This window comes from Hippopotamus amphibius, chromosome 9 (genome assembly GCF_030028045.1).
Source record: "Hippopotamus amphibius kiboko isolate mHipAmp2 chromosome 9, mHipAmp2.hap2, whole genome shotgun sequence".
NCBI lineage: Eukaryota > Metazoa > Chordata > Mammalia > Artiodactyla > Hippopotamidae > Hippopotamus > Hippopotamus amphibius.
The window spans coordinates 130,830,851-130,854,319 of record NC_080194.1 but is presented as its reverse complement, the minus strand read 5'-3'; the positions used below and the strand labels follow the sequence as shown (position 1 = coordinate 130,854,319).

The 23,469-nt window shown below is 39.2% G+C and overlaps 1 protein-coding gene across 1 annotated transcript in view; it reads left to right on the top strand.

The window, feature by feature from the left end:
• Positions 1–23,469, top strand: part of TXNDC11 (thioredoxin domain containing 11) — a 63,044-nt gene that overhangs the window by 3,332 nt on the left and 36,243 nt on the right. The window contains 5 exon segments of the mRNA XM_057748742.1: positions 3,918–4,104; positions 4,106–4,138; positions 7,289–7,386; positions 10,951–11,080; positions 21,072–21,165. Of these exon segments, the coding sequence (XP_057604725.1) occupies positions 3,918–4,104; positions 4,106–4,138; positions 7,289–7,386; positions 10,951–11,080; positions 21,072–21,165 (542 nt within the window).

The window sequence follows — 23,469 nt, the reverse complement described above, 5'->3', positions numbered from 1 at the left end:
CTGGTTAACGTTTGCTTTTTCACAGGCCACAGGTTTCTCTGGCTGCTTTACTTGAGGAGGTGCTCAACAGCAGCGTGCAGTGGATGGTCATCCTTTGTTTGGCTGTCGCAGACCTGCATTTCCCTCAGATGGCATGTTTAACCCTTAATGTGAAATTTGAATAGTAGAAAAATAATACCTCCAAAGAGCAGAACTTTGGACTTGCTGAGAAATGTGTCAGCTTATTCGCCACAGGGCCTCCCTCACCTCTGCATGACTGTCTTCCTGCCACTCAGGTCTCAGCTTGAAAGATACCACCTTGACCACCACCCCACTGAGGAGCTCCCAGGTCCCGTGTCACATCACTCTGTTAAATTCTCCGCAGAGCATGATTATTTTGTGTGGTTTTATGTTTGTTTACAGGTTTGGTTGTTTGCCTGTCTTCCTCCCTGAGAAAGGAAGCCCCTCGGGAACATGTGCGTTGGTTCCTATAGAGCAGTGCCGGAAGCACAGTAACATTTGCTCATGAACTTTTTTTTTTTTTTTTTTTTTGAGTTGTGTAAGTGACTGAGTTTTTCAGGTCATGAAGATATTTTACAAAGACAAAGCTCCATGATTGCAGAGTTAAAATGTTAGTATGAGTGCATAAATAGGAGATTTGCTCTGACCTTTAACAGCAGTACTTTATGATGTTAATAATTTTTAGTTAAAATGGGAAAGCAGTATATTTAAAACGGTCTTAATTCAGGAAGCTGACACCTTCTAGATGTAGAGAAGGGGGGTGGACTCTTTTCCTCAAACTAAATGACCCAAGGCTCTTAAAGTAGCTTAAGTCTTGGGTGTTTGTATGATTTCCTTTCTGGTTCTAAATATCTGGCTGTCTGCTGCGTATCTCAGAGCTGGCAGCACGTTCCTTCCTTTTCCTCCTTCCTAATATTTTGCTATATTCTGAAAAACCAGATTATCAAGTTCATTTGCACACATATAAAGTTAGAACACAATTAGGTGGTCCTCAGAATCACTCTAGGGCGAATGGACCTTCTGATGTTTTGATTCTTTCAGATTGTTCTTACTAATTTATGTTTGTATGGATTTATGTTTAATTTGCTTTCACATGGGTTCAGGTAAGGTGAGTAGGGTAGATTTGTTCATTTCACAAATTATTGAACTTCAGAGTACTGGGAACTGCGAAACAGTGAGGATTTAACAGTGAAAAAGAGAACCAGGGTCCTTGCCCTCATGGAGTTAATAAACAGGTAAAATAAGTAAGTTACAGATTATGGTGAGGGCTATGAAAGCAACTTCTCAGTGGGAAGCTGAGAGAAAAAAATTTGCGAGCTCCCTGCTTCTGGTAGAGTCATCAGAGCAATTCTCGCTGAGGAGGTGGCACATCAGCCAAGCTTTTTTCCTCATCAACTTCATTGTAGTATAATTTATATTCAGTAAAAGTCATACATTTTACATATATAGGTCCATGACTTTTGGCACATGTAACCACCTCCATCCTCCTAATCAAGATATAGAACAAGCCAGAAAGAGAAAAACAAATACTGTATGCTAACTCATATATATGGAACCAAAAACAAACAAAGGGGTACCGATGAATCCAGGGACAGGACAAGAATAAGGATGCAGATGCAGAGAATGGACTGGAGGACACGGGGTTGGGGGGGGGGTGGAGGGGGGTGAAGGGGAAGCTGGGGCGAAGTGAGAGAGTAGCGTAGACATATATATACTACCAGCTATAAAATAGATAGCTAGTGGGAAGTTGCTGTATAACAAAGGGAGATCAACTCGATGATGGATGATTGCCTTAGAGTGCTGGGGAACGGGGGAGGGTGGGGGGGAAGTCGCAAGAGGGAGGGGGATATGGGGATATGTATATAAATACAGCTGATTCACTTCGGTGTACCTCATAAGCTGGTACAAGAGTGTAAAGCAATTATATTCCAATAAAGAGCTTTAAAAAAAAAGTTAACCAAGTCCTTTTGGAAGATTCCTGGCTAGGAATGGAGAAAAATAATCCATGTCTTTTGTTAGAAATGGATTCATATGAAAAAGTGGGGTGAACTCTTCACTCTTATGTTTCAGTAGTGAGATTCAGCAATGTAATAACCTCTTGGCACTGTCCATGTTGTTATTAGAGCTTGTACTATAGTTCAGCTATATTATGAGTTAAGTAGACGTCATCTGAATGGACCTGGCAATCTAATGCCATTTATTATTTCTAACAGTAAATGTGTCTGCAGATTCATTCAACCAATATATAACATAACAGTTTATAACATGATTTGTCTTGTATGTGAATTGAAATTTTAAAATAAAGCAACACTGAATCAAAAAAAAAGATACAGAACATTTCCTTGTTCCCCTCAAATTTCTCTCAGTACGCCCTTCTGTAGTCAGTCTTCCCATCCTGCTCCCAACTCTAGACAACCACTGATGTGGTTTATTTCATTATAGATTAGTTTTGCCTGTTTTGGAATTTCATATAAATACATTCATATCATATGTATTCTTTGCTGTCTGACTTCTTTCATTCAGTAAAATTATTTTGAGACTCATCCAGTGATAGTATGTATCAGTTCTTTTTTTTTTTATTGCTGAATAACATTTAATTGTAAGAATACACCCCAGTTTATTTATCTTTTCACCTTGATGAGTTACTGCAGCTTTTTTATGCTTACTATTTATGTGGTTTATCTTTTCCCATCCTTATGACTTTATGTTTAAAATGCTTTTAGATAGCACATGGTTGGGTTTTGCTTCCTTATCCAGCCTGGTAGTCTCTTTCCCTTAATTGGGTGGTTTAGTCCTTTTATATTTAATGCAATTATTGATAATGGTTGGTTTATGTCTACCTTCTGGCTATTTGTTTTCCATTTGTGCCTTCTGGTTTTTGTTCCTTTCTTGGTCCTTTTCTGCTTGCTTGCTTTTTTTTTTCCTCCCTGCACCACGCAGCTTGTGCAGTGAAAGCAGAAGTCCCAACCGCTGGACCACCAGGGAATTCTCTCTTTTGGGTTAATTGAATACTTTTTAGGGTTCCATTTTTATTTCCTCTATTGGTGTTTTAGCTAAGGCTGCTATAATGGTTTTATACTATTTTAATGCAGATATATGGACACCTCAGGGCATTTATTAGAACTCTTTAATGTGGTGGGATGCAGCTTCAACCGAGATCTTTTTGTCTTTGATAGGGAAATAGTGGCAGCTCTGTGACTTCTGACCACGTGTTTAGTTTTGTTTCCTTTCTCCTCCTGATCTGGGAATCTCAAGTATGTACATAGGAAACCTGTTTTCCAATTAAATGGGCTGTTGCTTTGTTATTCATCTTTATTAACCTTTGGATCATAATATATATCTGGAGAAATCTACATTATAATTTAATTATTACTTTTGCCTGAGTGCCCTGGGTAAGTACAGGCCAACTCCAGCTAAGAAACTTAATGTGAGTTGATCGTAAGCATTTCCCATGCCTGTTAGTGCGTGCCCCATGTTCTCTCCTCCCCCCTAATACTGAGCGAGCTCAACTGGTGGCTCTGAAACCCTCGAGATCATTGGCTTTGTGGAGAGCAAGGCTGCAGAGCGATGAGAATGGAGTCATTCGGAGTGGGGGGAGGCAAGGATTTGGACTATGGGAAGACACCCTTCTCTTCTGCTCACCAGTGCCCACCTCCCCTCCCCGCACCCCCACCAACCTCGGCAGACAATGTTAGAGGGTCATTTTAACGTGCTATTCATGTCTTGCCTTCTCTCAGCCAAATGTTGCCTTAACTTAGTACAAAAATATTACTTTTATACTCCAGGACAATGTTTTGGGAACTCCATTTTCTTATTGAAAGGAAGACTTTTCTTTTAAGCTTCATTCTTCTTCCAACGCAGAACTGTTGTTAGAAGATAACTAAGCAATGTTGTTTGTGTTTGCCTCTTTTTTTTAGTCGAGCAAAAGATGTGATAATTCCAGCAAAGCCACCTGTCAGCTTTTTCTCCTCGAGGTCTCCGGTTCTTGACCTCTTCCAGGGTCAGCTGGACTACGCAGAGCACATTCGCCCAGGATTCAGAGGTGGTGCGTGCTGTTCTTCTTACGCCCCATGGTGTGGACAGTCCATCGCCGCCAGGGCAGAAAATTGAACAAGCAGCGAGTCAGCTTTCAGACCAGGTAATGTTGACATTCAGCCTGAGAATCAAATGACTGTCAGTTCATGTGCAGGGCTGGTTGTCCCCATAGAGACCTCTTTACCCAGGTAGCTGATTTTGCCAGTGTGAGGGTCCAGAGAGCCTTACGTCAGAAATTGTGAAGCTTTCTATAAAGAAACAGAGGATTTCTGATTGTGATGGTCATTAGTTCGTCAGAGGCAGGGAAAGGGAGGAGATTCTCCATTTCCTTATGAGGCAGGCCAGCGCTTATCTCAGGGTGCCATGCTGTTTGGTTTTGGTGGAGAGACTGAAAATCCTCGTTGAATATACATTTGATATTTGCTGATTAGTTATTTTATGTAAGAAATTTATGTATCATGAGTACAGTGTAAAACTAGGCTAGACCTTTTAAATACCTGGACCAGAACTATATTCAACAAATATTTAATGAATGCCACCTTGGTGCTAGATAAAAGGGGTCTATAGGTGGTTGATATATAGGCCTTCTGTCTGGCAGTGGTTTTCAATCAGTGGATCCCAGTTGTCCCTTTATAAAAGAAGTATTTTATGATGTCCCTTTTTCTGTCCTCAAAAGGAGTTCATAGGTGAACTACCTATATATTTAATTTCAAAATAGCCCAATTTAATGCACTAATTGTAACATAAAGATGGGGGAAAAAAGAGAAGTGGTGTGTAATTAAATCGGCATGTTTCAGTATGTAAGTGCTTGGGTAAGTTAGGTTCCTGTTCCTGCTACCTTTATGTAGAACCACTGAGAATGGGACCAGTTACAAATACAGGCCCATAAAGGTAGGATGTGTTTGGCAGGCTCAGGTGACACGAGGGCATTGCTCTCAGTGATTTGATTTTTCTAAATGGTAAAGTTCTGAACCAAAGTACTTTCTGCCCCTCAATTAAACGGCAGTTGCATTCTTAAGAAATTCAGTGAACACAAAAGCTGTGCTTTGGATTCACATGTAAAGTGGAGCTGGGTTCTGAGCATTTGAATGACAACAGACAGGTTTCCCTCAACATCAGTGTTTGGCAGGACGTTTAAAACTGCTCTGGGTGATACAGATGACCATTCCCGTGCAGAGCAGTTTCGAGCATTGCAGGGTAGGTACCACGGCCCCCACCACTTGCCCTGTCGCTTCCCCCAGCCATTGACAACCAGCCAAAAAGCATCCCAGAGATTTCTGAGAAGCTGCTGCTGAGACCCACTGATCTGGGGTGACTTGTGGCCCAGCTGAGTTCCAGAAGTCCATTTGGAACTCAGTTGGTTTTTCTTAGAAACAATGTTATAAATGATAGGCTAGGCTTCCTGCCCAGTAACTATTTCATATACCTGAATGTAGTACCAGGTACTGTTTAAATACAAGTTTTCATTCCCTATAACATTGATTCTGAGGGGGTTGTGATTTCGTGTTCTAGCTTTGGACCCATGGAATTGATCTATTCCCTGTCTTCCTTTTACCTCCCCCCCCCCCCCCCCCCCCCCCCCCCCCCCGTCTCACCCCGCTTAAAAATGGCTGATAGTAACCATGCCGGCACTCGCAGGGAGGAAGCGACTCTAAGGGAGCACTGAGAGGCAGGCTTTGTCAGTCATTGCCTGAGTTTTCCGAATTTAGAGAACTTGTAGGGGAAAATAGGAGAATCTGTTGTATTTTAGGGTAAGTGGCAATTACTTGTTATCTTACTGTCAGCCTAGGGAATGCGTCCTTCGGAGTGGCTGTAGGGATGGCGTGCTGCTGTGCAGGCGCGTGCTGTTTCTCAGGACAGCCCTGCAAGCTGATGCTGGCAGCTGTTTTTCTGAAGCAGGACCTCGGGTTTAGAGGGCAAAGCAGTTTGTTAAAGGTCACAGCACAAGTGGTGGAGGTTACAGTGCCGTGCACAACTGATGGGCTTTGCTTTTTTCAAAAAATTTTTTCAGCTCCTTCTAATTTGAGAACTTACTGTTTTATGTTCTCAGTAGGGAAAAGGAGTGGGTTTATTTTTGGAAACAGGCAAAAATTTTTTGAGCCACTTTACTTAATAAAATTAGCAAACATGGTAGATTGTGCCCTATTTTTGAGATGTCAACCTTAGTGAAGATATTACTGCCCATCTTTCTCATATAGACTGTAAAAGGAGCTCTTGAGAGTTTCCACTAAGTTTTGAGCAATATCGCTAAGTGTAAGGCATCTGAAAGTGACTTTTCATTTGTAATCTTCATATTTTTTCAATATTTTGTTATAAAAAAATTTATACAGCAAAGGTGACATATATCTGCCACTTAAGCTCTATTAACATTTTATTACACTTGTTTTATCTTGTATTTATTCATTTTACCATCCCTCTAATCAGTGGTTCTCAACTAGAAGTAGATGGGGACCTTTGGGACTGTCTGGAGAGGTTTTTGATTGTTACTACTTGAGGAGGATGCTACTAGCATCTAACAGGTAGAGGCCAGGGATCCTACCATGCCACATCCACTGTGTGGAACAGCACTCCCCCTCCCCCAACAAAACCAAACATAGCATCAACAAAATCCCTATAACAATTCAAGCCCAAAATGTCAGTAGTAGCAAAGGTGAGAAACTCAGCTCCAATCTAACTATTAATCCATCTTATTTTGGGTACATTTCACAGTAAATTGCAGACATTGGGACATTTCTCCTTAAATACTTCAGCATCTATCTATAAATACATATTTATTCCATATTTTTGCTATCTAATAGTACATTTCAGAACATAGTTCTAGTCACCTATTATTAGTTTTTAATATAGTTATTAAAAATGGCCCTTTGAAATTCGGGATATTTCATCTGTAGGTAAGATTTCTTTTGTTCTCAGATGCTCTGTTTGAGTATCAAAAGACATATCCTACTGCTAAGTTTTAGTGTAATCATACTCAGAAAAAGTTTGTTGGTGTCATTCACGTCAGAATTTGAAGCAAATCATTTTCCTCTTGGGCCAGACTCTAATATTCAGAGTCCTAGCTGGACATCGTGGACAAGCGTCTTTCTTTGTCCTTGTCGTGATGAATGAGGACCTTCTTTGAACACTCAGAACTATTTTTTTAAAACTTTCTGTTTCGCAGAGGAATTGTTTCATTTCTATAATTTTATATTTTAAATATTGGTAATTTTTCAGTTGTTATTTATAGTCATTTGAAACCTTCTTTGGCTTGCAGGTGTTGTTTGTTGCAATTAACTGTTGGTGGAATCAGGGGAAATGCAGAAAACAGAAACACTTCTTTTATTTTCCTGTAATATATCTGTATCATCGGAGGTAAGAACTTTCAAGTAGTGTTTCTAATTCCAATTAAGTTTATCAGTTTCAAAGTGAGTTTTGTTTTATTCTGTTTAAAAGTATTCACTGTAGAAAACTGAGAAAATACAGGTAAGCAAAATAAGTAAATAAAAGGATCTGTGATTTTATCAGCCATTCATAATCACTATGTGTTTTAATTTAAATCCTCCTGTGACTATAATATCTACCCCCCCCGGTTTTTATAAATTAAAAAGTGGGATCATATAGTAATACTATCTCCTCAGCTGTTTTTTCTTTCTTTTGTGAGTATTTTTTCATGTCATTACGTATTCGATAGCATTGTTTTTAATAGTACCAGTTACTCCATTGTGTGGCTGTACATTTCAAATGTTCTAAAAGTATTTTATGGTATAAAAATATACAAAAGTCCTTATCCCATTACCAGGCAGCATAGCATAGTCAAGAGGGTATCCAACATCTTTTCAGATTGGGAAGAAAAAGACTGCAAGTCTGCAGTCATATAATCTATCATTATGAAATGCAGAGAACTTTGAAAACCTGAGAGACTTCCATGAACTTTGTCCCCAAATGCAAGCATCTGGCCTGAAGTACCAAGAGGCCGCCTGTAGTCTTTATACCATACCAGGGTGCCACTGTACTTATTTTGCTGCAGAAAAACTGGTGTTTGATTTTGAAGAACTGCCCAGACCTTGCTGTGGGTATTATGTCTAAAATCTGACCTGAAGGACTTTGGAGACAGGAGATGGGATTTTGGGCTCTGTTCTGTGTAATTGGCTTAAAGTTTGTTACTGAAGGTAAAATGGGTTAAGCAGAGTTGACTAGTAAGAGCTTTACTTTTTTAGGCCTTATTTCCTTCCTCTAAAATTCCTGGGCCTTAATCAATGGGGATTTATTAGAAACATCAACAGACTGTCATTTGTGGATTATCTGTCACCTTCCAGCACACTCCCGTGTCTCTAACAGAAAATTTTGTGGCACAGAGTGTTGTTTCTCAGGAGCTATTAAATAGTAATGGGGCAAAAACATGCTTTCCTACCCCATCTCCACCCTCAAATTTTCCTGTGGGTATAAGTACAGTTTTTCTGAGTAACTTTCTGATGGTTACTTTTTTATTTTTATTTTTCCTTAAGGTAAGTATAAGGTGTTATACTTGAAGGATCTAAAAGTCGGTGCTGTGTAATGGTTGATGAGCTTGCCTTGGAGAGATCCGTGCATTTCTTTTTTTGGAAATAAGAAATAGGGCACAGATGGCTGGCAGGGAGTGTAGGCCTTGCAACTGTATGTAACCAAGCCAGCTGCCCAGAGCTAGGCTTAATTTGATGTGGCATTAAAATCACAAGAGTTCCCTTGAATTGAGTACGAATGTCATTTGGGGATATGTGGATGTGCAACATTGTCTTACACAATTTATATTCTTAGTTTTATAGAAGGATTGAAAGGACATGAAAGGAATTTTAGAAATACTTAGTCCAGCCCTTTCATTTTACAGATGAGGAATTTGAGGCTGGTACTTGCCCTGAAGTGCTTGCCCGTTATCTTTGCCTGTTAAACTTTTACTTGTTTAAGTCAGTTCAGACCCATTAATACTCATTTCAACATCTACCATTCTCAATGTACCAAAAATAGAAGTAAGTGCTAAGGCACAGAGATACCCAAAAGATAGTCTTTCCATATCGTATTTAAGGATCTTTAAGCCCTCTGTTTTATACATACACATATGAATGAATGTGTTCCTTCTGCTAACTTCTCTTGTGAGCCTTCGGTAGTCTTGTGGTTCTGCTGGCTAACGGCGCTTGCAAATACGACCCTTGAGTCTTATCACTGGACAGACCACTGCTGTTTGTGCGTGTTGTTGCTGCTGCTGTTTGTGTAATGACTTAACTAGTAGTAGCTCCTTAAAGAAATTAACAGGCTTTTTCTGTTTTATGAGAGTAGATTCCATTTTTAGTAGTAGCTGCTTACAGAAATTAGCAGGCTTTTCTGTTTTGTGAGAGTAGATTCCATTTTTAGTAGTAGCTGCTTACAGAAATTAGCAGGCTTTTCTGTTTTGTGAGAGTAGATTCCATTTTTTGGCTTGTATTGATGCCAGTTATGAAGGCAGTTTATAAAAGACCCCGAAGCAGGGAGTAGTTTTCTCAAAATACTCTGTGCAAAGTTCAGCTACCCTCGGTCAGCTTGTCCTAAGGCAGTGGCTGTAGTGTGTTGGCAAAACGTGTTTTACATCCTGCATCCTGGGATCTTTTCAAGTCACTGTGACCCTTGTAACACAGAAGGAGGGAACCTCAGCAGAACCTGTTTGCTTGAGTAACAAGGTTTCCAGATCACTTGCCTCCTTTTTGCTGAACAAAATAAGTTATCACGTGATTTTTTTTTTTCTTTCTTTAAATTAAAAATTGGTGGTGGTTGGTGGGGTTGGTGGTGGTAGTAATCTTAAAACTCGAATTAGTTAACAAATGAGTTGTAATAAGTCTTGAATTGATAGAATTTGTTTACCCAGTCTCTCAGCAGCTGTGCATGTAGAGTGCTGTTTTTACTTTTTTCATGCTCATGTTCCTCTGTCTGGTATCAAAAGTCTGCAGTGCACACTGAAGAATGGTGTTTATCTCATCACATTATGTGTGTGTGTTAATTTCTGTACCATATATTATAGTAATGTGATCACCATTTATATAGTTCTTTACTGTGCTTTATTGTTGCTGTTAACAGTAAGCTTAATGTCAGTTTGTTTAGAGAGAAGAATGGTTATGGAGTTGCTGAATTTCACCATACTCCCCCACCCCTGCCACATACCATCCAGTTATATTTGAGCAATGTCTCTATTGTGCAAGACTGAAGAAAGCCATGTGAGGGTTCTGATTAGCTTAGGAGGGTAACTGAATGTTGGAAGTATCGCTTAGAAATACTAAATCAAATCCCTGTGCGTCCTCAAGCACAACTGGAGGGGAAAATAAGGAAGATCGTTTATACAGGTCCCTGACTTCATACTTCATATAGTTTTTTGTTGTAGTAGAGCGTTAAACAGGTTTAAGGTTCGTTTCGTGATCCTTTGTGTAAGTGCCTCTGATAATATTTAATAACTACTTTTTAGTAGCCAAGGACCAACTGCTCAACTTGTTCCTTATTTCAGAGTGACTTGAAAAGGAAAGTCTGCCCCCAGGGCCCCCGCCCCCCCCAGTTGAATTGTGTAGTTAAGATCCTGTAGTCCTTTGGCATTTGGTCAGTTTCCAGGGTTGCCTGTCTGTTTTGTTTTGTTTTTTAAAGAAATATTGTGAGAATTAATTTTTATCAGAGACGAGAATGAACGTGCTTTGCTTTGAAATCAGTTTGCAGAATTAAGCTCAAATAAAAATGTAACAGCTGCTTATACCTCCCCTCACATAAAATGCTTGTTCTTAATTGGCCCCCCGGTTACCTCCTGAGACAAGGAAGGCTGCTTATGTGTGAACCAGTTGGGATCCTAAGACATTTTCATTTTGTGGTGTTGATGATTTCAGTTGTATATTACAGGTGTAATGTGTGGTGTATTATTTTTATTTTTAATTTTTATTTTTTTGGCACTAGTTTTGGACCAATCGAATACAAAGGCCCCATGAGTGCTGTTTACATTGAGAAGTTTGTCCGCCGGGTGATGAAACCACTTCTCTACATCCCATCTCAATCAGAATTACTAGATTTTCTCTCAAGCTACGAGGTACCTATCTTTCCTATCTTCTCCCATTCCCCCAGGCTTCACTGGGTTATACTGGATTGTTTATATTAGAAGAGTCTTTATACCTCCTGATTTGCAGCAATTAAAAGATCACATTATAGATAAGCCCCCATTAAATGCTTTTTGAGATACTTGATTATAGGGATAGTTTGGCTGTGTGAATTTCTAGAGAGCAGAATACTTGCAAAACCTTGTCAGTTTTTTATTTGGGAGTTTTTAACAAGCTTTCAGTTTGTCTCACAATTAACTTAGGGTATGTAAGAATGAACTTACAATTTATATGCAGCTATAGATTTCTAAAAATTCTATTTGATGCTTACATCATTTTACTCTGAGATATCTGGTTTTTCTTGTCAGTTGTAGTTTAGCTTTAAAAAACAAAACAAAACTAGAAATATGTTCCTTTCTGTTTTATTAAGTACATAACAGTTTCAAGGTTCATTAACAAAAAGTTTCCTAACATGGCATCTCTACTGCTTTCCCCTTCTGATGGATTATTTTGATAGGATCCTCGGTGAGTGTTCAAGACAGCTTATTATTGAGAGGCCAGTATAAAGCTTAAAATAATCTCAATAAATTATAAAAATAGTTCCACAAAAAAATTCATTGGATCAAGTGTAAAATCATACCTGGGCACAAGTAAAAATGGTACTTAGCTACAACAAAATCAAGACCATAAGTACCTGATAGAGATAAAAACCATATGAATCCACACCTCACTAATACAGAATTTAGTAATTGTCACTCGGTCGAAGTTTACCTTTTGCACTATGTATATTTTATGTAGATGGGACGTGAATTTCTTTCCCTAGAACATCATTTACAGCTTTTTTCAGTTATGTTAGAAACACTTTGTGTTAACTATTGGCAGATTCTCTAAGCCAGCAGAGTTACTATCTAGTTGTTCTGCTTGTAGTTCTCAGATGCGCGTTATAGGGTGAATGCTTCCTGACTCTTATGTGGATAAAGGGTGGGTTTCTGTGCCCCTCACGGGCTTCCTCCTGTTTTGCCTGGGAGGCTGGTGGGCAGGAGCTACAGTAGGAAGCAGGGCATCAGGGCCTAATACCTTTGGCAGCACTAACTGGGTCTGTGACTTGGGGCAGGTCACTCATCTGTTAGGCGTCAGGGCCTGGGAACAGGGTTTTCTTGAGACTCCTTTTAACTTTTAGGTGTCATGATTGTGTGATGTGGGTTTTCACATAGATTTGCAGCAGATGACAGGCAGTCACTGGAGGTGGTCAGGCAAAATGGTGAAGAATCAGAACTCAGAGAGACTTGAATCCAGACTCATCTCCATCTTAGTAGCTGTGTGGCCTCCGGCTGGTATTATACTTAACCTCTTTAAGCCTCCATTTCGTCATCTATGAAACAGGGATTAGATGAGATTTAAAAAAAAAAAAGAAAATGCCTGCTAGGATATAGTCCTAATAAATGAAAATTTGTAAGTGAAAATGACGTTGTGAAAAAATCCTGGATATTTAGCACGACTGAGGGGACTTAAAATGTGCACAACACCTGCTGGAATTCCCTACTTATATTGATATAAAAACCTTTTGTTTGTTTTGTAAATAAGACGATAACAAATAACCTGTAAGGGCCAAGAGGTCTTCCTTCAGGTTAGCTCAGCTGGGACTTCTATAGAACACCGTGTCCAGATTGGTACCCTCTGTTTTTTTCTTCAAACTTTCACTCAGTGGCTTCTAAAAAATAAAAAAATGGGAGAAGAGCTGTGAAATATCAAATAGCATACAGCATGTACTTACCCTTCCCCAAAAGAGTGTGGGAAAAAATGGGGTTGTTTAGCCTTAAAAGAGCACAGAGAGGTGGCTTTGTTACTATGTCCAACTCTATCAGAGATTTGTATCCAGAGAGTTCTGAGCCAGTTCTTAGCAGCAGTCATGTGATAAGATGGACTCAGCTAGGATTCTAGAGGCCTGGGTTTTAGCCCTGACACTTAGCCCTGACAGAAATCTTTGATTTTTATGCCGATTTCTCATCTCTGAAGTAAGGGAGTGGCTCAGATGATCCCTCCTGACTGTTGGCTTTGGTGAAGTTTAGAGGTTGGAAAGAGGCAGACAGAAGAAGGTTCATCGTTTTTGGTTGGGAAGGTATTTTTGAGATAGTGCCTTTGAGCATCTATATCAGAGATCTTTCTGCTTCTTTTTTATTTATTGCCTCTAAGATGTTTGTAGTGTCTCTGTAGTTGGATCTGCAGGAGAGTGACAAGTGCATGGTTATGACTGAGCAGCAAGGATGATTCCTGACCTTGAGCCTGTGCATTCTTTGAACCTGCTTTTCAGCAGCACTTTCAGAGATGATGCTCTAAGTCTGATACTGAGTTCACATCAGAGTCACTGTTATGCCAGTGACATTACTCAAGGTTGTTTTTTGACAGTGCACTTAATTAGAAGATGTACAACAACGATTAGACTGCCTTCAAGATGGGACCCAAGAGAGTGCTGCTCATATGGGACGCTGGATAGCTTCTGTCGGCCTTTCAAATACCTCCCGAAAGCTGAGATGAAATTGTTGGGTTGGCAAGAGACAGTATTAGATTAATAGTGAAAGAACTCGGGAGTCAAGCCCTGCATGGTTTCAGATGTGAAGCCACTTATCTTGTGAAACATACCAAATACTGCCTAGAAAGAAGTGGTATCAGTTTCATTTACTCTCTGTAAGGTAACATAAAGACTGAATTCCAGATCCAGAAATGAAACCATTGTCATGGTTTTGATAGTTGAATAAGTAGGAAAGTTAAAGGCATTTTGGGAAGCCCCACTCTGGAGCATAATGTACTTTTAGACATTCCTCTGAATTAAGGTTTCTCGACCTCAGCATTATTGGCATGTGGAATCAGACAGTTCTGTGCTGTGGAGGGGCTGTCCTGTGCTTTGCAGAATGTTTAGCAGCATCCTGGGCCTCCATCTGTTAGATACCAGGAGCACCTTCCCCCCTTACTTGTGGCAACCAGAAATACCCAGACATTGTCAAAGTCCCCTTAGGGGGGAAAAGTCGCCTTAGTTGAGAACACTGCTCTCAGTTATTATTTCCCCAAATAAGGCCTTAAGGATGCCTCACAGGTCTTAGTATAAAAAAGTTTTTCATGTAGCATACAGAATGCCACAGTCTGATTGTTGCAAGTTTATCTGCTCATAAGTGTAACAGTAGAGGGAAGATGAAAATTAAGCAGTGCCTTAACTAAAAAATTGTGGAGTGTTACCTGTGGGGAGCTAGAGCCAGGTGTGAGTTATGTTGTTATCAATAGATGTCCCTGACACTCAACTTTTTACTCAAATTGTTTGTCCATACCACATCCCCCCTCAAAAAAGCATGCATCCTAAACGAGTTAAGGGTATTGGTGATTTAAAGAAGTCTTAGTATGAAAGATACTTGTTTTGATCACAAGCCCTGTTTCCTAATTTATATTTTTTATAAATATGGATTTCAGTATCAAGTGTGTTTAAATTTAAGTATACCAAAATTGGGCTGAAATAATTTTTTTAATTAATTTATTTATTTTATTTATTTATTTTATTGGCTGTGTTGGGTCTTTTTTGCTGTGCACGGGCTTTCTTGTTTTAGTTGCAGTGAGCTACTCTTCGTTGTGGTACACGGGCTCCTCATTGCCGTGGCTTCTTTTGTTGCAGAGCACGGGCTCTAGGCGCGTGGGCTTCAGTAGTTGCAGCACATGGGCTCAATAGTTGTGGCTCACGGGCTCTAAAGCACAGGCTCAATAGTTGTGGCGCATGAGCTTAGTTGCTCCGCCACATGTGGGATCTTCCTGGAGCAGGGATCGAACCCATGTCCCCTGCATTGGCGGGCGGATTCTTAACCACTGTGCCACCTAGGAAGCCCTGAAATAATTATTTAATGTTTCTTTGGCACTTCTGAGTTTTGTTAGGGTGGCATTGTTTTTTGCTTCCATCTCTAGATGTGTTTGTAACGTCATATAGGAGTGCAATCGATAATTTCTCCCTCATATAAAAAAACCACATTGATTACTTATAAGTTTGTCTCTGATCCAGATATTTGTGAACAGTTTGGATCAACATAAGTTTGTCTAGTTAGTGTTTATTACTTGGGAAGTGATGATACCCTGAAATTAACAACTTTCTATATTGACATAAAATTTTATTATGCGTATACTGAACTTTATTCACATATTGCTAGTATAAAGAGGAATGCTCTAATTCTAGCTTGATTTGAATTTTTTTATAAGTCCTGCAGGTGAATCCTTTTAAAAGCCTATTGCAGTTGATTTGATAATGAATTACCTAGAAGAGTAGACGTTTTTAACCAATGGAAAATATTTTATTTGACTTAGATATCTCAAACCTACCCAAATCAGATCATTCACCATACTTTTATGTTTATAAAATATGACACTGAACCCAGATGCAATTTTTAGGAAAATAATTTTTCCTTTAATTTACTGAACATTGCAGAAAGACATTAAAGGGTGAATATTATAAATACTTGACTCTGTAAATTCCAAAATACTTTAGACATTATTAGCAAACAAAAAGTGAGTAAACTATGCATCGGTAAGTGCCGTGTAGTTTTCAAGTGCTTTTACTTCTGACCTTCCCAACAAGCATGTGAGATGGATGGAAATTGTAGATCCTTTTAACAGATTAAGAAGATAAGGTACAGAGAGGGTATGATGTACCCTAAGAGAGACTGGACTGTAGCCCAGATCTTCTGGCTCCCAAAATTCTTCTTTGTACACAAAGGAATGTTTAAGGTCTCTGATTTGAAACTTCACTGTGTATCTAGAGGTTAAAACTTTGAATATTTAATTATTTTTATGTCATTTTTGAACCTTTCTTTTTCATGAAAGAGAAATTTTGAAAGTTGGCTTCTTAATTTAACTGTAACTTTTTCCCTTTGTCTTTAGGAATGGTTGTAAGAATAATTAGTGGTAAAGGATGGGCCATGGCTATTGACTTACTGTTAAAACAGTAGAGTTTTACCATTTCCTGTTATTAATTGGGTCACTAGCATTTATTCTGCAGAACTGGGAGTGTTCTGTGTATGATAATCACAGTATTGAGGCCAGGTAGAGTCTAGAATGTTCTTCCCAGATATGCACTAAAATCATACCTGCCTTATAAATAATGAACGTAGCTAAAACTAAGTGGACTTTCTGGTGGACACTGCAGAGGAGATCAGGAGCTTTAAGTCATCGTGTTGCAAACCATGTTAAGAAATTCTCCTTTCTTCATTTTCTTCATTTTAGAATTCCTCTTCCATTCTTCCTGCGTATTTAAGATACAGACAGGACAATTTAATTTATTACTTGTAGACAACATAGTCAGACATAACCCAGTGTCATTTTTATTTTGGATAGACATTAAGTTGGTTGGAAAGGGAATAAGACCAAGTATGGTAATGTCACTTTTCACAGTCACCTAGTTTTAGGGCTCATTTGTCGGTATGTTTTAGACATCATTTGTCTTAATCAGTAGCTTCTACATCAATAATGCTTTCTTTTTAATATTTTAAAGCATGTGACAGAATCATCAGATTTATACCTTATAATCTACCCACCAAATGCCAACAGTATTATTTAGAACTCTTATATCTGTAACCAAAATATTTTTGAAATCTTTTCATGAATTTCTATAATTTATTTAAGAGCAGTGATTTAGCATACATCCATTCATTTGTTCTTAGCAGTTTTGGTAAACCAAGTTGTTTTAAATTTAAGTGGGATAGGGGAAGACTTGGGAGTTGTTTGGAGGGGAGAAGTTCTCCAGGTGACAGAAACCTAAGCACTTCGGAGAAAAACCTAGTAGACTACCTGGTACCTGTTGTTATGTTGTTTGTTAGTAAAAGTGTTGTTTGTACCCTGAATGTTGCACACATAAATAGATACTGTTTCTGTTAATGCATAGTTCTATACAGCTGTGAATTAAGTAGCTTTAAGTTTTCTAAGTGTGAGTTAACAGGGCAGAAATGTTTCAGTTGCCACTGAGGAAAAAATGTAACTATTCTCATGGCCACTAGAGGGTGTGTACACTATCTGCTGAAATTTATGCGACACTGCAAATGGTGCTCACTTAGGAAAAGAAATATTTTATGCTGATGAGGATGTGCTGGCCTCCTATAAATAGCCTATTTCCAGCTTCGTCATTATAGCGGGTACTGAATATACTGTACATCATGGAATGGAGTTGAAACACACAAACTGGGTCAAGTTATAATCTGGTACTCATCATGTTTTGTTCTTCACTAAATTGTAAACTTGATGAGGAGGAGCTTTGTCTTATTTATCTTTTTATCCCCATTCAGGCTTTAATAAATATTTATTTTGTGCCTGCTTTGTGCCAGGCACCATCTGAGCTTGAAAGGTAGTGATGAACAAGAGAGAGCTTCTGTTTCATGGAGTTAAAATGTGGAGATAGGGGGCTTCCCTGGTGGTTCAGTGGTTAAGACTTGTGCTTCCAATGCAGGGGGCGTGGATTCAAGCCCTGGTCGGGAAACTAAGATCCCACATGCGGGGGCGGGGGGGGCCACTAAGTGTTTGCGCCACAACTAGAGAATCCACATGCAGCAACTATGGAACAGCCAAAAAAAAAAATGTGGAGATAGACAAATAGGAAAATAAATAAACAAGATATAGGGGGCTGAGTAGTATCCCCCCCAAATTTGTGTCCACCCAGAAGCTCAGAATGTGGCCTTATTTGGAAATAGGGTCTGTACAGATGTCACGAGTTAAGGATCTCAAGATGAAATCATCCCGGATTTAGAATGGGTCCTAAATCCACAGGGAAGAAGGCCCTGTGAACATGAAGGCAGGCATCTGGGAGGGACTGGTGGAAACACTGTGGCTGGACCCTCTGAGGTTGGACCATCTTTACATGTTGGGGAGCATCAGAGTGTGGAGGGACAGCCTGCGTGCCAGCAGGCTTCCACCCCAGCCTCAGCCCAGGGTCGGGCTGGCCCACATCCTGTGCCTGCTCATCTGAAAGAGAGCCTCAGAAGTGTGAGGCAGGGGCCAAGGTGTCTGCTTTGAACCAGCTCTTGGGTTTATTTGCAGCCCAGTAAACAGGGGGTGTAGACCTTTGTGAACATGCATGCGTTTTGTTCCCCAAACTTCCCTTTTTCCAGATTTAAGAAAGAACTGTGGCGGAAACTCTGAAATATATGATCATTTCTCAAATACAGCTTTGGTTGCAGATACATTGAAACTTCGGGGAAATGGTTGCAAAATTTATTTTATTTAAAGCATAACCAGAGCCAGTTCAATAACTTTTAAGTGGTAATTTGCAATAGAAATAAACAGATAACTATCACTTCACTGTATTTCCTTTTTATTATTTTGAAATGTCATATCATTAAATATGCCACTTTTCAAAATTTAATACAGACTATCACAGTATCATGAATATTTGAAAAATAGTACCTAAAATATACTTTGCCTGTTTCTTGTGTTTTAAATAGCTAGTATTTTATAATTTTTACAACCTTTAATCCCCTTATATAGTTGTTGAATCTTATGATCTTCATTTCTTTGGGAAGGAAAAGTAAAGATAATTTTGCTTATGGAGTTGTTTGTATTGTTTATGGTATTTCTTTGGTCACACTACTTGGAAATTTCAGTACGGGTCTTCTGAGGGTAGAGGCTCTTTCATCGAAGCTCCAAGCGCCTTGGAAAACTGTAGCCCCTTGCAAAACCGTAGCAGTGGTGCCATCAGCAAGAATAAGCCCTTACACTGCAGTGAGATCTGCAGAAGATCCCTACAAATGGTCTCACCTGCATTCATTTTCAAAGGTTTAATCTCGGTTTCTCACAAAGACTCAAAATTCACATTGTTTTTGCTTCCCATTAACATGTGTTTACATAAACACATATGTAGTTGCATACATGCATGTAGAGAGATGCATGTGTATGGGCCATGTGTCTCCTCCTGTGAAGCCACCTGAGATAACATAATGGAAGAAGAGAGTTTAAACTTACCTTGTTCAGTTATTAGCCATGAATCATTTCTTAATATTTAGAACCAATTTATTCCATTTGGTTTTGGTTTAGGAGATTGGTCGGAATTGAAAAGTAAATGAGTCTATTTTCTTTGTTACTTTTCATTTTTATCTTGTATCCAGTATTAACTAAGTGACTAAAATTTCTGAAGATCCTGTCTCCCTTTGTTCATGGTACAAGGGCTTATATACCATCGTAGCCTGGTTTGAAACCTTAAGAGCCCAAACACTGTAATTCTACTTTGAGCCAATTGTGGATTGGCTTTTTGAAAACATTTTAAGGAATTTAGCAGAAGAAAATCCTGTTTCAGTAATTTTACTTTCTGACTTCCTCAGAAATTATTATTATAATTAGTTATTTCCTGGGTTTTTTTAGATGTTAAGATTAAGCATTCTATCTCAGTTTCTACCAGAGTGAAAACCAATTGATTTATTTAACATGGAATGTTATTAGAGTTAACAGGTGATTTAGATTTGGAAGATAGTATGTTCTACGGATCAGAAATTTCCTCTTTTATACAACATACCAATTTTTTTTTAAATAAATTTATTTATTTATTTTATGTATTTATTGGCTGTATTGGGTCTTCGCTGCTGCACACGGGCTTTCTCTAGTTGCTGCGAGCAGGGGCCACTCTTCATTGTGGTGCACAGGCTCCTCATTGTAGTGGCTTCTTTTGTTCCGGAGCGTGGGCCCTAGGCGCATGGGCTTCAATAGTTGTGGCACATGGGCTCAGTAGTTGTGGCTCACGGGCTCCAGAGCACAGGCTCAATAGTTGTGGCGCACAGGCTTAGTTGCTCCGTGGCATGTGGAATCTTCCCAGGGCAGGGCTCGAACCCGTGTCCCCTGCATTGGCAGGCGGACTCTACCACTGCGCCACCTAGGAAGCCCAAAATACCAATTTTAAACTTCAACCAACAGGTTAAATTTCTGCTTTACCTTTTGAATGTGACTTTGTCCCAGTGAGCACATCAACTCCAAAATTATCTATTAAGAACACAGTCTTACGTGTTTTAGGACTAGAAAGGACTCTTTACATTTGCCTAGTATTTCATAGTTCATCAAGCTCATTCTTCTCAGTAGCCCCATGATGAATGGTCCCCATTTGCCAGATAAGGAAACTGAGCTTCACATTGAAGGGTTCGCCCGAGATCATTTAGTTGTCAGACTTGAGCTTGTATCTTCTGACCCTTTCCTCAAGAATCTCACAGTTGGGCTTTTAAAACATATAGAACAAAACCAGACAGAACGAGTGCCCAAAACACCTTGTAAAAAGGAAGAACTTACTCTGAACAAGAAGGCAGAGTGTGTCTGGTGGGGCACAGTTAATTGGTTTGGAAGAATGGAGGGGCGTTCTGTGTGAAGCTTTGAGAAAAGGCATGAACAGCTGGAAATTGGGGCGGAGGAGTAAGAGGGCTCTCAGCAGACTGACCTGACAGGAGAGGAGGGTGGCCATTGTGGAATGCTGGGCTCTGAGCGTGGCGGGAGGAAGGAGCCCCTCGAAGGATGACCTTGAGCACCAGTGGAGCCAGTCGGAGGTGGTCTGATTTCCAGTAAGTGTGAAGTTGTGTTTGGAGTGAGGGGAGGAAGAGGTTGAGGGAAAAATGTAAGAAAGGTTACAGATCAATGACCTAGTTTGTCTGGAGTTGCTAAACAAAAGCAAGTGAGTGCCTGAACTTGAGTGAAGTTTCAAACCAGGGATGTAGAGCTATCCGCAGAGGGTGGAAAGACCTGCTTAGGAAGTTTCAGCTCTGAATTGCCCTGTAGAAGCTGCTGCAGCTCCATCCCTTGCCCTGTTTGTTGTCTAAATGGAGGGAAAGGTCAGCCCTAACTGGCAACTTTTTTCATGGGCTTAGGCTTTATAAAAAATGAAACGCAACAAATTGCAATTGTTAAATTATAATGACATGCCTTTTTTGTTTTAAAATTTTTCCCCTTATGCAGTAACCAGCGATACCCCAGTCACCTAATTCTGCTCTTGTTCTGCAGCCTGGAGTACTCGGGTACTTTGAGTTCAGTGGCTCACCCCAGCCTCCCGGTTATTTGACCTTCTTTACTTCAGCATTACATTCATTAAAGAAAGGTAAACACGATTCATGTTAAGACATTAGAACTTTAACAGAAGTGTATGTATATTGATGTTTTCTTTTGCATATGTTATCTTTATGATTGTATGTTTTAGTTTTCTTGATTCTTTTTCTCTGTATTTGTATTAAATAATTACATTGTTTTTTGTTTTATTGGCAAACAAAATTTTATGCTGTTTCAAGTATAGTCTCTTAAATGTTTAGAGACTTTTTAAAAATGTAGCTGCATCACACAGTGTCTGCAGTGATATATTTTGTACTTTAAACTTTATTATAACCTCTTTTTTTGGGTGGAGTTGCAAGTTTTGGTCGGAGTCTTCAGTGGTTGTATTGTCAGTTGGATGTATCATAATTTAGGAATACATTTTCTTCATGAAGTATTTCTGTAAGTATGAAGGTCATGTCACATTACAGCATAAGCCTATCGCCAGGTTGACTATATTCAAATCCATATATATATATATATATATATTTTTTTTTTTTTTTTTTTTACTTAGCTAAATTATATTTTATTTGAAGTCCTACTTTTAAAATTAAGCATTGTATCCGGCCCATTTTTTCATGTTGCTCCACGTTCTTTTCCCTGTATCAGCCATGACCTGTGTCAGTTCTCTGCTACATACTTTTACCTGCTCCTCATCTCCTTGTTACCACTCTGGTCCAAGCTCCTTCCCCACCCCTAGACCAGACCAGGGGGCACTTACCTGGTACCCAGTCTCGCCCTCTTTGCTCACACAAGGGCCTTTGTGCTCATCCTTCTGCCTGAAAGGTGCCCTCTCCCTCCCCAGCCCCAGGGCCCAGCTCTCCACCTGTCAAACCCCTGTAAATCCTTCAGGTTCCAGCTCAGATATCACCTCCCCAGTATCCCCCCTGCGGAGAGATTTGTTGTTTTCTTTGTAGCACTCAACATAGTTTGTATTGATGTGTGTAGGTTATGAGGTGATTTGTTTCCTGTCTGTTGTCTTCCCTGGGCTGGAAGATTTCTGAGGGTGGAGACCATGTGTCTTCAGTTTAGTGTTCTTTCTCCAGCACCTGGCACACAGCAGGGGCTCAGTCACTATTTGCCAAATGAGTGATGAGATTGATGGCCATGTTACCTTTCCCCCAGTAGGTCAGCCAAAAATATGTAGCCATCCTCCTATTCCTGGAAATCACATTGCTTCAGTATTTGGAGGGGGTATTATAATAGTATGCTATTAATATGTCAAACAGTTATATTACTGGCCATTTTAATATGTCCATTGTCTTAAAGTTTTATGCATAGAGAATCTACTGTATTCATGCTTTTTACATGGGGGACATTGTGAAAGGAGCTCAAGCTGTCACATTAGGTGTGTCTTCTGTCCACTTGGAAGACTTTGGGCTGCACAGCTTCAGGTGACTAAGAAGGTTCAGTGAGTCAGTTTGAATTTTGAAAACAAAATACTACCAACGTAAATGAGCTTAAGCAGACAGATGTTTAAAAATCTTCTTAGAAAACTAAAGTCCTTTGAAGATTATGTATAAAAGGGTAGCACAGAGTCAATCACTAAAATGATGGCAGCATCCAAGTTCTTGAGTTGAAGATGTTATTTCAAGATTTGGAAGGATGTTTTGTTATCCAGTTGGCTTATATTGTGTGTTAATGATTCATCTTAAATTACTTTTGCATTCAGAGGTTTCCAAAATTTTGCTTCTTTTTGGAAAAACCCTTTTTTCCCCCTGCTGTGTGTGGTTTTTTTTTTTTTTTTTTTTTAAGTATAGTTAACTTACCCCTATTTTTTTCTTTTCTCTTTGTTTTTTTAAGCAAGGAGGGTAATAAATGGATAAAAACTACTTGAAGGTAAAAATGAACCTCTTGGTCAAATCACTCATTTTGCCGAATGATTACATGAAATTTCCTCCTGGAATAAATCCAGCTCAATTTACCTTTACTACATTTCTTCCCTCTCTTGTGAGTCTAGTTGGGTCTTGTAAAATCCTGTTGCATATGAACTTTGCAAAAACTGAGTTCATTCTGATTAATAATTTTTCACCCCATTTTTGTGGGTAAACTCCCACTTAAGCTTAATGAACCATTTTTAGAAGAAAAAGAAAATTTGGAAAGATGTTTAAGAAAAAGAAAATTTGGAAAGATGTTTCCGTAAATGAAGGATTACCTAAAGTAAATCTTGCCATGGGCATCTGGGTTTTTTTCCCCTTTTCTTTCTCCTACCCTGAAGTCAAATGGTATTTTACTTATTATTGGTAGTCGATGTTCAGTAAGAGAAACGTGTGCAGACTTTTTTTTAATTGGGTAGTTTGAAATGTAAATTCTAGGT